Source organism: Macaca mulatta, chromosome 19, assembly GCF_049350105.2.
Source record: "Macaca mulatta isolate MMU2019108-1 chromosome 19, T2T-MMU8v2.0, whole genome shotgun sequence".
Lineage (NCBI taxonomy): Eukaryota > Metazoa > Chordata > Mammalia > Primates > Cercopithecidae > Macaca > Macaca mulatta.
The window spans coordinates 13,454,964-13,467,374 of NC_133424.1; the positions used below are offsets into that span (position 1 = coordinate 13,454,964).

Sequence of the window (12,411 nt, forward strand, 5' to 3'; positions counted from 1 at the left end):
TCTACGAGGAACCAATGAAAAGCCTCACTCGGCCTCCGCTCCTCCCACTTTTTGCTGAGGTCAAAGGCCTGCGTCAGTTGCACTCTAGCCTCGGCAGTGAGCTGGGAGGTACCAGGTAAGGAAGGTGAGGTGGCTCCAGCCGTGGGTGAGAGGAGCTCGCTGTGACACCCCGGTTCCTGTAGGTCGCCGTCGTTGCTCCGCTCGCTTTGAGAGAGCATGGCCCTGAGAGGCGTCTCCGTGCAGCTGCTGAGCCGCGTTCCCGGCCTGCGCGTCTTTCGCACGTGGGTCTCGTCGGCGGCGCAGACCGGTCAGTGCGGGGTCGGGAGTGTGGAGGGAAGGAGTGAGGAACTGGGGGCTTAGGGACTTTCCGGGGTTGACTTTCCCGTTCTGTGCTTGCAGAGAAAGGCGGGAGGACACAGAGCCAACTGGCCAAGTGTAAGGACCTCTGGTCGCGCCGTGTGTCTGCTGCCCCTGTTCAGCTGTCTGTCTGCCCTAGGTGGACTCTGGTCCCAGAATCCGAGGGCTGCCCAAGCAGGGTGGCAGGGTCGTGGCCAGGGTCAGAGGCACTAAGGCAGTGAGTGCACTGTGCCTGCGGGGCCGGAGAAAGTTCACCTGGTCAGTCTCGTTTGCAGCTCGCAGTACCCGGGAGGCGACACGGGTGTGGAGCGGTAGGGCTGATGAGGGTCCGAGAAGGGAGGGCACAGTGATCGGGCGGACTGGACCGAAGCGAATTCCTTCTCCCCTTCCCAGCCTCGCGTCCCGAGTTTGACTGGCGGGACCCGCTGGTGCTGGAGGAACAGCTGACCACAGATGAGATCCTCATCAGGGACACCTTTCGCACCTACTGCCAGGAGAGACTCATGCCTCGCATCCTGTTGGCCAATCGCAACGAAGGTGGGCGGGCTGGTGGTGCCCTGAGGCTGCTCCTCCCCCTGGAGCCACAGCCACCCTGCCTCAAGGCCCCCTTGTCCTTGGGGCTGGGGCTTCCTGTGGCCTACGGCTGGGCCTGAATTTGGGCACTTGTCCCTTTGCAGTTTTTCATCGGGAGATCATTTCGGAGATGGGGGAGTTGGGTGTGCTGGGCCCCACCATCAAAGGTAGGAACAAGTGTCTCTCCACACACTGCAGACCCCTCTGTATTCTGAAAGCTTCTTCCTCCTTCCCTCCCTCCCGCCCTCCTTCCCTCCTCCTCCCTCCGTCCTTCCCTTCTTTCTCTTTCTTTTCCTTTCCTTTTCTTTCCTGTCTTTTTTTTTTTTTTTTTTCTCCCCTGGAGTCTCCCTCTGTTGCCGAGGCTGGAGTGCAGTGGCACTATCTTGGCTCACTGCAAACTCCGCCTCCCAGGCTCAAGCGATTCTCCTGCCTCAGCCCTTCTAGTAGCTGGGATTACAGGCACCTGCCACCATGCCTGGCTAATTTTTGTATTTTTAGTAGAGACACGGTTTCACCATGTTGGCCAGGCTGGTCTCAAACTCCTGACCTCAGGTGATCTACCCACCTCAGCCTCCTAAAGTGCTGGGATTATAGGCATGAGCTACCGCATTCAGCCTTTTTTTTTTGAGACAGAGTTTTGCTCTTGTTGCCCTGACTGGAGTGCAGTGGTGAGATTTTGGCTCACTGCAGCCTCCACCTCCCGAGTTTAAGTGATTCTCTTGCCTCAGGCTCCCGAGTAGCTGGGATTAAAGGCGTCCACCACCACGCCTGGCTAATTTTTGTTTTTGTTTTTTGTTTTTTTTTTTGAGACGGAGTCTCCCTCTGTTGCCCAGGGTAGAGTGCAGTGGCTGGATCTCAGCTCACTGCAAGCTCCGCCTCCCGGGTTTACGCCATTCTCCTGCCTAAGCCTCCCGAGTAGCTGGGACTACAGACGCCCGCCACCTCGCCCGGCTGGTTTTTTGTATTTTTTAGTAGAGACGGGGTTTCACCGTGTTAGCCAGGATGGTCTCAGTCTCCTGACCTCGTGATCCGCCCGTCTCGGCCTCCCAAAGTGCTGGGATTACAGACTTGAGCCACCGCGCCTGGCCAATTTTTGTATTTTTAGTAGAGACGGGGTTTCACCATGTTTGCCAGGCTAGTCTCGAACTCCTGACCTCAGGTGATCCACCTGCCTCAGCCTCCCAAAGTGCTGGGATTACAGGTGTGAGCCACCGTTGCCCGGCCCTTTTCTTTTTCTTTTTTTTTTTTGAGATGGAGTCTCGCTCTGTTACCCAGGCTGGATTACTGGATTACAGTGGTATGATCTTGGCTCACTGCAGTTTCCTCCTCCCAGGTTCAAGCACTTCTGCCACCTCAGCCTCCTAAGTAGCTGGGATTACAGGGGCGCACCCCCATGCCTAGCTAATTTTTTTTTTTTTTTTTGAGACGGAGTCTCGCTCTGTCGCCCAGACTGGAGTGCAGTGGCCGGATCTCAGCTCACTGCAAGCTCCGCCTCCCGGGTTTACGCTATTCTCCTGCCTCAGCCTCCCGAGTAGCTGGGACTACAGGCGCCAGCCACCTCGCCTGGCTAGTTTTTTGTATTTTTTAGTAGAGACGGGGTTTCACCGTGTTAGCCAGGATGGTAATTTTTTATTTTTAATAGAAATGGAATTTCACCATGTTGGCCAGGCTGGTCTTGAACTCCTGACCTCGGATGATCCACCCGCCTGGACCTCCCAAAGTGCTGGGATTATAAGCTTGAACCACCATGCCCGGCCCCTTTGTTTCTTTTTTTAGAGACAGGGTCTCACTATGTTGCCCAGGCTGGTCTCAAGCGATCCTCCTGCCTTACTGAAAGCCCCCTTCTTTCCCTAAGCCACAATTTCCCAGTCTGTAAAGTGGGGCTGTTGTCCCACCCTCTGAAAGTGGCTATGGAGATGAAATGAATAAACCTCAGCTAGGGCCAGCTTGGTGCCTGCCTCCTTGTGTGTCCCTATCCCGCCCTGTCTCTTGGGTCCTAGCTGGGCAGGGCGGTGTTCTCTATTGTCCTGCTTTCCCCTCCTACTGCCACCAGGATATGGCTGTGCTGGGGTTTCGTCTGTGGCCTATGGGCTCCTGGCCCGAGAGCTGGAGCGGGTGGATAGTGGCTACAGGTCGGCGATGAGTGTCCAGTCTTCCCTCGTCATGCACCCCATCTATGCCTATGGCAGCGAGGAACAGCGGCAGAAGTACCTGCCCCGGCTGGGTGAGTGGCTGGCCATGGGGCCTGGTGGAAGGAAGATAGTCCCTGAGGTCTGGAACTCAAGGGTGGGGCTGTCCCCTGAATCTATTCTGTCCCTATCTCAAAGATAGCATAAGTGGCCACCTGGACCCCCTGCCAGACCCTGGGCTTCACCTAGAGATCTGATCCCTGGCCAGCCTGATTGTCCCCCTCTGTGACCACCATCATCTCCCTACGCTTTCTATGTTCCCCAGCCCAGCCCAAAGTGTAAAGTCCACCAGGTCCCTGCTGGCCATGTGCAGTGGCTCACACCATAATCCCAGCACTTTGGGAGGGTGAAGTGAGAAAATCCCTTGAGCCCAAGAGTTCGAGACCAGCTGGGCAACGTAAGGAGACCCCATGTCTATTAAAAAACAAAAAAAGGGCCAGGCGCGGTGGCTCACGCCTGTAATCCCAGCACTTTGGGAGGCTGAGGCAGGCGGATCACAAGGTCAGGGGATCGAGACCACGGTGAAACCCCGTCTCTACTAAAAATACAAAAAATTAGCCAGGTGTGGTGGCGGGCGCCTGTAGTCCCAGCTACTCAGGAGGCTGAGGCAGGAGAATGGCGTGAACCCAGGAGGCGGAGCTTGCAGTGAGCCGAGATTGCGCCACTGCACTCCAGCCTGGGCGACAGAGCGAGACTCCGTCTCAAAAAAAAAAAGAAAAAAGGAAAGTGCTTATGTGGCCTGAGCTAAGCGGACGTTGACCCTCTTTTCCATGGCGCCTCGGAGGCGTTCAGCTGCTTCATGATGAAGCTGAACATCTCCTTCCCAGCCACTGGCTGCCAGAAACTCATTGAAGTGGACGATGAACGCAAACTTTGTACTGTTTAGGAGAGGCATATGGCCACAGAAGTTGCTGCTGACGCTCTGGGTGAAGAATGGAAGGGTTATGTGGTCCGAATCAGTGGTGGGAACAACAAAACAAGGTTTCCGCATGAAGCAGGGTGTCTTGACCCACGGACGTGTCCACCTGCTACTGAGTAAGGGGCATTCCTGTTACAGACCAAGGAGAACTGGAGAAAGAAAGAGAAAATCAGTTCGTGGTTGCATTGTGGATACCAATCTGAGCATTCTCAACTTGGTTATTTTAAAAAACAAAAAGGAGAGAAGGATGTTCCTGGACTCATACTACAGTGTCTCATTGCCTGGGGCCCAGTATAGCTAGCAGAATCTGTAAACTTTTCAATCTCTCTAAATAAGATGATGTCTGCCAGTATGTTGTAAGAAAGCCTTTAAACAAAGAAGATAAGAAACCTAGGACCAAAGCACCCAAGATTCAGCGTCTTGTTACTCTACATGTCCTGCAGCATAAACAGCAGTGTATTGCTCGGAAGAAGCAGTGTACTAAGAAAAATAAGGAAGAGGCTGCAGAATATGCTAAACTTTTGGCCAAGAAGGAGGCTAAGGAGAAGCACCAGGGACAAATCGCAAAGAGACGCAGACTGTCCTCTCTGCGAGCTTCTACTTCTAAGTCTGAATCCAGTCAGAAGTAAGATTTTTTGAGTAATAAATAAGATCAGATTCACAAAACAAACAAACAAAAAAACCCACAAGGCTCTATGTAACCAGGCCTCTGCTGACCTTCCCACCTCTTCTCTGGCCACTCACGTGCTCCTCCCAGCCAGACTTAGCTCCTGGAAATTCTCCAGAAGTACCGCCAGTCCTTTGCACATCTGTTCCCTCTCCTGGCACTGCTGTTCCCCACAGCCTCCTCCTGCTTAACTCCTCACGCCCTTCCAGTTTGGCCAACTCCTTCCTGACTCCCTGGGTTCCCCTCCTCATCTTGACATTGTGATCATGACTTTGGGGTAACCTATCTCCTGACAGCAGGGCCAGACCTAACTTAGTTATGAGGCCTGACTCAGGGGCAAGGGTAATTTTTTTTCTTTTTTGAGACAGAGTCTTGCTCTGTCCCCCAGGCTGGAGTGCAGTGGTACCATCTTTGCTCACTGCCACCTCTGGCTCCCCAGTTCAAGCAATTCCCATGCCTTAGCCTCCTGAGTAACTGGGATTATAGGTGCTTGCTACCCATGCCTGGCTAATTTTTGTATTTTTAGTAGAGATGAGGTTTCACCATGTTGGCCGGGCTGGTCTCAAACTCCTGACCTCAAGTGATCCACCCGCCTCGGCCTCCCAAAGTGCTGGGATTACGTGTGTGAGCCACCTCGCCTGGTTTAATTTTTTGTATTTTTAGTAGAGATGGGGTATCACCATGTTGGTCAGGCTGGATTTTTTTTCTTTTTTTGAGATGGAGTCTTTCTCTGTTGCCCAGGCTGTAGTGCAGTGGCATAATCTTGGCTCACTGCAACCTCTCCTGCCCAGGTTCAAGCCATTCTCCTGCCTCAGTCTCCTGAATGCTGGGATTACAGGCACAAGCCACCACATCTGGCTATTTTTTTTTTTTTTTGTATTTTTAGTAGAGATGGGGTTTCCCCATGTTGGCCAGGCTGGTCTCGAACTCCTGACCTCAATTGATCCACCCGCCTCGGCCTCCCAAAGTGCTGGGATTACAGGCGTGAGCCATTGCGTCCTGCCACAAGGATAATTTTTGAGTGAGGGGATGTATTGGGGAGCAGGCAGCCATGTGACCTTGTCTTGTGCCTGCAGCCAAGGGAGAGCTCCTGGGCTGCTTCGGGCTCACAGAGCCCAACAGCGGAAGTGATCCCAGCAGCATGGAGACCAGAGCCCGCTACAACTCATCCAACAAGAGCTACACCCTCAACGGGACCAAGACCTGGTAAGGGGTCTAGGCAGTGGGCAGGCGGTGAACAGGGGCAAAGGGACGCTGGTCAGACCCCTCACCGACTGTTCCATCCCCAGGATCACCAACTCGCCTATGGCCGACCTGTTTGTAGTGTGGGCTCGGTGTGAAGATGGCCGCATTCGGGGCTTCCTGCTGGAGAAGGGGATGCGAGGTCTCTCGGCCCCCAGGATCCAGGGCAAGTTCTCGCTGCGGGCCTCAGCCACAGGCATGATCATCATGGATGGCGTGGAGGTGCCAGAGGAGAACATGCTCCCTGGTGCATCCAGCCTGGGGGTGAGTGGCAGCCACTTTGGGAATGGGTGTTGGGTCACCTGCGGGTGCGGCTTTGTCAGGCAGGCTCCGTGCTGGGGACACAGCTCCCTGTTCCTGTGGAGCCCACACAGCGGTGATTCTTACTCAGCCGGACTCACTGATGTGCTGAAAACTGCCCCTGTTTGGTGACCGTCTCGCTCATCCCGGCTCTGCCCGGGACACATGGGCCTGAACCAGCTCAGTCGTTTGACTCACAGTGCTTCTTCTGGCATCCATCAGCCTCCTAGCTTTGAGCATGGAACCCAGATCCCAGGCTGGGTGGGACTGTGTGCAAACCAAGTGAGCAGGCACCGAGCGTCGGTGCCAGAGCCATCTGTGATGTGAACCCCCTGCGTGGGGTGGCTGGGGAGGAGGCTTTCCCTGCTTCAGAGTTGGTTCTACATAGGCACTCTTGGTGTCTCTTGGGTGGGGCTGAGGTGCCATCTCAACCCTACAGGGTCCCTTCGGCTGCCTGAACAACGCCCGGTACGGCATCGCGTGGGGTGTGCTCGGAGCTTCGGAGTTCTGCTTGCACACGGCACGGCAGTACGCCCTGGACAGGTGTGTGGGGGCTGCAGTGAGATCCCCTGGGGTTGTGGGGCAGCTTGGGTTTCATTCTCTACCCCATGGGTGACTCCCCAGCCCCCACCCACCAGGCCTGAGTTCCTTGCTCTGGAATGACCAGTGACATCCTTCTGAGCAGTCATGGGCTGAGTCAACAGCAGGGCCAGGGCGAGCTCGGGGGCACTGAGGCAGCCTGGGAGGCTTCCTAGAGCAGGGGGCCCCAGGACAGGGACGGGGTGGGAGAGTGGACCTCCCCTCACCCTTACCCTGCCATTGCCCCTGTAGGATGCAGTTTGGTGTCCCGCTGGCCAGGAACCAGCTGATTCAGAAGAAGCTGGCAGACATGCTCACTGAGATTACCCTGGGCCTTCACGCCTGCCTGCAGCTCGGCCGCTTGAAGGACCAGGACAAGTAGGGGTTGTGTGGCGGGGGTTGGGGGACGGCAGCTGTGGGTGGAGGACCTTGTGTCTTTCCTGGAGAGAAAGGTCCTTTCTGCCTGGTGGCCCCGGGGACCTGAACTTTCTGCTCTCCCTCTTGTCTTTGATGGGCTGGGCTGAGGACAGCCCCACTGGTCCCTCATTGGGAGCTTGGCTGCATCAGGGAATCCCCACCCCGGGCTAGGTTTGCTTGGGGCATCGGGATGCCAGGATCCCCAGTCCTTGTTACCCTCATATGCTGCTCCCAGGGCTGCCCCCGAGATGGTCTCTCTGCTGAAGAGGAATAACTGTGGGAAAGCCCTGGACATCGCCCGCCAGGCCCGAGACATGCTGGGGGGGAATGGGATTTCTGACGAGTATCACGTGATCCGGCACGCCATGAACTTGGAGGCTGTGAACACCTATGAAGGTGGGAGCTGGACCTCAGAGGGCTCACTGCAGCCTCAGTGTCTGGGGTGGGGGTACAGCGAGGTGGTACGGGGACAGGCCTGAGTCTGACTCCACCTATCACTAAGTGACAGTGTGACCTGGGGCGAGCCTCACCCCTCTGTCCCTCATCTGGAGTTGCTTACACGGGGACTGTGGAAGTGAAGTGCTTCATGCACCACATGGAGGCCCCATCATGCCTTGCAAGGGGCTCCCAGCTCTTTTTTTTTTTTTTTTTTTTTTTTTTTTGAGACGGAGTCTCGCTCTGCCGCCCGGGCTGGAGTGCAGTGGCCGGATCTCAGCTCACTGCAAGCTCCGCCTCCCGGGTTCACGCCATTCTCCTGCCTCAGCCTCCCGAGTAGCTGGGACTACAGGCGCCGCCACCTCGCCCGGCTAGTTTTTTGTATTTTTAGTAGAGACGGGGTTTCACCGTGTTAGCCAGGATGGTCTCGATCTCCTGACCTCGTGATCCGCCCGTCTCGGCCTCCCAAAGTGCTGGGATTACAGGCTTGAGCCACCGCGCCCGGCCTGGGCTCCCAGCTCTTTCTCCCACATGCTGGGGATGAGGAATGTTCCTGAGACAGGTAAGCTCCGAAGGCAGCCCAGGGATGAGGCCCAACTCCTAGCAGGCTGGTGGGTGTGAGCGAAGCTACACGCAGGACTCAATGCTCCATTTTATGTTAAGAGACAAAAGTCATCTTCAGATGACGGTGTTTGCACCCTGCAACTGATGGTGATTTACATGGCGGCCCAGAACCCCTTGCTTGGTGGGAAGACAGATGTGGAAAAAGATACTTAAAAAAAATAAAGTGCAAACCCAGTGTGCACTATGCAGGAACAGAGGGAGGTATGAGGACCCCCCCGCCGGCAGACAGGCTTCCAGACAGAGGACAGCAAATGCAGAAGGGGTGCCTTCCCTGCGCCACAGCCCCAGATCTTATCTCTATCTGGCAGCTGGTGGGTGGGGGGATCCTACAAGTGTGAGAATGACCTTGAGGACAAGCAGAGGGCGCCGTGAGAGGGTTTTATGCAGAGATGGCATGAGTCAGATTTGGTGCTTTACAGGCTGGGCGCAGTGGCTCACACATGTAATCCCAGCACTTTGGAGGCTAAGGTGCGAGGATTGCTTGAGTCCAGGAGTTAGAATTTACAATGAGCAATGATCACTGTGCAACTGCACTCCAGCCTGGGTGACAGAGTGAGACTGTCTCAAAAAGAACAGAAACAAAGGCCGGGCGCAGTGGCTCAAGCCTGTAATCCCAGCACTTTGGGACGCCGAGGCGGGCAGATCACAAGGTCAGATCAAGACCATCCTGGCTAACACAGTGAAACCCCGTCTCTGCTAAAAATACAAAAAATTAGCCGGGCGTGGTGGTGGGCGCCTGTAGTCCCAGCTTCTCAGGAGGCTGAGGCAGGAGAAGGGCATGAACCTGGGAGGCGGAGCTTGCAGTGAGCCGAGATCGCGCCACTGCACTCTAGCCTGGGCAACAGAACGAGACTCCGTCTCAAAAACAAAACAAAAAAAAAATAGGTTTGTACTTTAGGAAGTAAACAGAATTGGCTCTAAAAAGGAGGCTACAATCTTGCCTTCTGCTCCATGGAGCTGGGGAGGAGCAAAGGATGAGACACCAGGGCGTGAGGTGTGGGAGAAGTGACCTCTTCTCTGGGAGAGGTGGCTTCAGGTGGGCAGAGGTCAGCTGAGGCAAGTGACTACTTTTCCGACGTGCTGTCCCTCCCGTCCCTCCCAAGGGTAAGAAAGGGCCTGCTGTGTTTCTCTGGAGCTCAGGGGTGCTTTTAGCCTCTGCAGCAAGGAAGCGTGGCCAGGTTGAAAATCAAACATTTAATAAACTGTGGGCCTGGGGGTGAGGAGAACTTGCCAAGGGTGGGGAGCATGAAGGCTGGGCCCATGGCAGGGGCTGGACTTGCTATGTTTTGGGAGTTCAGCACAAGGAGCTTTGGGTTTTTGTTTTTTTTTCTGCCAAGATGCATTATAGAACCATGAAAAACAATTTCTCAGTGTGGCCCAAATGGTGGCCTCACAGTCTTCTGGAGGCTGTCACTAAGGCGTGAGTCTCCCGGCAGCTGTCAGCATTCACCATCTCTGTGGGTCTGTTCTTCTGAAGCAGTGGCCTGGGGGGACATGAAAATTCATTTTAAAGGAAGTTGTGAGCCGTGAAGACTCCAAACCAACTCTATATTAATCTTGTCCAGGTACACATGACATTCACGCCCTGATCCTTGGGAGAGCTATCACGGGAATCCAGGCATTCACAGCCAGCAAGTGAGCCCGTCCCATCAGGGGCCCAAAACTCTGAAGCCCCTTTCTGGAGAGAGGCCTGGCTGGACCGCAGGAGCGCCATGCTCTGAGAGGGAGGTGGCGGATGGCGTGGGAAGTGAGAGACACTGATTTTTAAATATCAAAATTTCCCTTTGAAGTCGTTCGGATGTGTTCCTTAAAAAGAAGATGGAATTCTCTGTAGAGCGTCTCAATCCACTTTTAACCATGGATGAGAACAGACTCCATTTACCCTGAAATAGCAGCTTTTCTTGAGAGGAGAGTGACATTGAAGCAACTCCGTCTGCTCCAGCCGACCCCTCACACTGAGTTCACAGTGTGCCCTCCGTCCCTCCCGTCTGGGGGTAGTGCCTTATGCTGGGTGTTGGAGCGGAGTGAGGGAGAGGAAAATAAAGAGCTGCACATCTGACCCCAAGGTGTCAGGCCAGTTTACTGGTAACCACCTGAGAAGTAGTTTCAGCCACGGAAGAAACGAACACGTCTGGGGGCTGTGAGTCGCTGGGACGTGGTGGGGACTTCCCCCTAGAGTGGTCTGGCCCCCGTCTGAGTCTTAGGCTCTGGTGTGAAAAAGAAACCCAGGTTAGCAGTGACAGGCTGTGCCAGGGCTGCAGGGCTCAGGGCTGTGGGCAGAGGGGATGATTTCTGAGTGGCAGGGGTGCAGGGGACTTTGTCCTTTCTGTCACCACAGAGCTGCTCATACAACAGTGGGACATGACAACGGGTTGGCTTCTCAGCTCAGACACACCATGTTATAGGGGACCACAAACAAGATGGTAAGTGCACCAGGGGCTTTGCAGGGACTGTGGCCTGGTGGGGTCAGTGCTGGGTGCCTGGTTTCTGTTCACATTTACTCTTGGCTGGGCCATCCCTGTCCTCTTCCTCAGGCAGCGCCCCCCATGTGAGTTTCCTCATACCTCAGGCTGGAGACACAGGTCTTTGTACACAGTCTCCACGCTGTGGCAGACTTGTTTGAGCTCTGTCTCCAAATGGCTGATCTTTGCCATTTTCTGGGTGAACTCTTGGAGCTTTTCCTGGATGATCTTGTTGTGGTCATTATAAATCTGATAGATCCTCTCCTCTAATTTCTCTGTCAGATCCGAAACCTTTTAAAGAATAAGATGTGTTCTTGGAAAATCAAACAAGAGGTATCATAAGACATATGTGTTAAGTGGGTTTCTTAGATTTCTGTAATTTATCTTATGAAAATGGCAAAATAGGCCGGGCATGGTGGCTCACGCCTATAATCCCAGCACTTTGGGAGGCAGAGGCGGGTGGGTCACTTGAGGTCAGGAGTTTAAGACCAGCCTGGCCAACATGGTGAAACCCCGTCTCTACTAAAAATACAAAAATTAGCTGGGCATGGTGGCACATGCCTGTAATCCCAGCTATTCGGGAGGCTGAGGCAGGAGAATCACTTCAACCCAGGAGGTGGAGGTTGCAGTGAGACGAGATTCCACCACTGCACTCCAGCCTGGACAAGAGTGAGACTCCGTCTCCAAAAAAAAAAAAAAGAAAGAAAATGGCAAAATAGGCCAGGCATGGTGGCTCATGCCTGTAATCCCAGCACTTTGGTAGGCCGAGGTGGGTGGATTACTTGAGGCCAGGAATTCAAGACCAGCCTGGCCAACATGGTGAAAACCCATCTCTATTAAAAATATAAAAACTAGCTGGGCATGGTGGCATGCGCCTGTAATTCCAGCTACTTGGGAGGCTGAGGCAGGAGAATTGCTTGAACTGGGGAGGTGGAGGTTGCAGTAAGCCAAGATGATGCCATCGCACTCCAACCTGGGCAACAAGAGTGAAAGTCCATCTCAAAAAAAAAAAAAAAAATTAGCAAGGCATAGGTGACGGGCACCTGCAGTCCCAGCTACTCGGAAGGCTGTTGCAGGAGGATCAGTTGAGCCCAGGAGTTAGAGGCTACGGTGAGTCATGATCACACTAATGCACTCCAGCCTGAGTGACCCTACCTCAAAAAAAGAAAAGAAAAACACCAAAAACTAAAACCCAGTGCAGTGACTGGGGGTCAGATTGCCTATATGTTAAATTTTCTTGTTTTCTTGAGGCGGAGTTTCACTCTCGTTGCCTAAGCTGGAGTTCAATGGCATGATCTCAGCTCACTGCAATCTCTGCCTCCTGGGTTCAAGGGATTCTCCTGCCTCAGCCTCCCGAGTAGCTGGGATTATAGGTGAGTGCCACCACGCCCAATTAAGTTTTTATATTTTTAGTAGAAATGGGGTTTCACCATGTTAGCCAGGCTGGTCTCAAAATCCTGACCTTAGGTGATCCACCCCCACCCCCCGGCCTCCCAAAGTGCTGAGATTACAGGCATGAGCCACCGCACCTGGCCTGTTAAATTTTTTTAACAGGCAAAAGTATATACAGTCGTGTGCTACATATTGACATTTTGGTCAATGTCAGACTGTATATACAATGATGGCCCATAAGAATATAATGCCATA

At 54.0% G+C, this 12,411-nt stretch overlaps 2 protein-coding genes, 2 long non-coding RNA genes and 1 pseudogene across 11 annotated transcripts in view; 3 read left to right on the forward strand and 2 right to left on the reverse strand.

The window, feature by feature from the left end:
• On the forward strand, positions 1-10,361 carry GCDH (glutaryl-CoA dehydrogenase). Of its 7 annotated transcripts, none has more exons than XR_013408987.1 (12): positions 1-115; positions 183-307; positions 400-435; positions 751-894; positions 1,035-1,097; positions 2,984-3,154; positions 5,782-5,911; positions 5,995-6,211; positions 6,687-6,838; positions 6,952-7,204; positions 7,479-7,639; positions 9,868-10,361. XR_013408987.1 is itself a non-coding variant. In XM_001110430.5 (12 exons), exons 2-12 carry the CDS (start codon positions 217-219, stop codon positions 9,939-9,941), a joined length of 1,317 nt encoding a protein of 438 aa, XP_001110430.2. In that variant the 5' UTR covers positions 1-115; positions 183-216; the 3' UTR covers positions 9,942-10,361. The 7 variants fall into 7 exon arrangements, 5 of the variants coding, with proteins under 5 accessions (XP_001110430.2, XP_077833956.1, XP_014978528.2 ...); XR_013408988.1 differs by having other exon boundaries at positions 6,955-7,204; XM_001110430.5 differs by having other exon boundaries at positions 6,687-6,790; positions 7,079-7,204.
• LOC717047 (small ribosomal subunit protein eS6 pseudogene) lies at positions 3,881-4,803 on the forward strand (annotated as a pseudogene).
• LOC144336692 (uncharacterized) overlaps positions 9,482-12,411 on the reverse strand; it is a 48,541-nt gene continuing 45,611 nt past the window's right edge. The window contains exon 2 of the long non-coding RNA XR_013409014.1: positions 9,482-9,572. This is a non-coding gene — a long non-coding RNA (uncharacterized LOC144336692). The remainder of the gene's footprint in view (positions 9,573-12,411) is intronic.
• The window catches only part of SYCE2 (synaptonemal complex central element protein 2), a 20,226-nt gene continuing 17,296 nt past the window's right edge, over positions 9,482-12,411 (reverse strand). The window contains exons 4-6 of one of the 2 annotated variants that reach the window (XM_015123043.3): positions 10,867-11,055; positions 10,396-10,509; positions 9,482-9,786 (exon numbers count right to left, since the gene is read on the reverse strand). In XM_015123043.3, coding sequence (XP_014978529.1) covers positions 9,742-9,786; positions 10,396-10,509; positions 10,867-11,055 — 348 coding nt within the window. In that variant the 3' untranslated portion in view covers positions 9,482-9,741. The remainder of the gene's footprint in view (positions 9,787-10,395; positions 10,510-10,866; positions 11,056-12,411) is intronic. The other variant, XM_028839008.2, reaches the window with a different exon arrangement.
• LOC144336750 (uncharacterized) lies at positions 10,843-11,940 on the forward strand. Its single transcript, XR_013409074.1, has 2 exons — positions 10,843-11,074; positions 11,484-11,940. It is a non-coding gene; the product is annotated as an uncharacterized LOC144336750 (long non-coding RNA).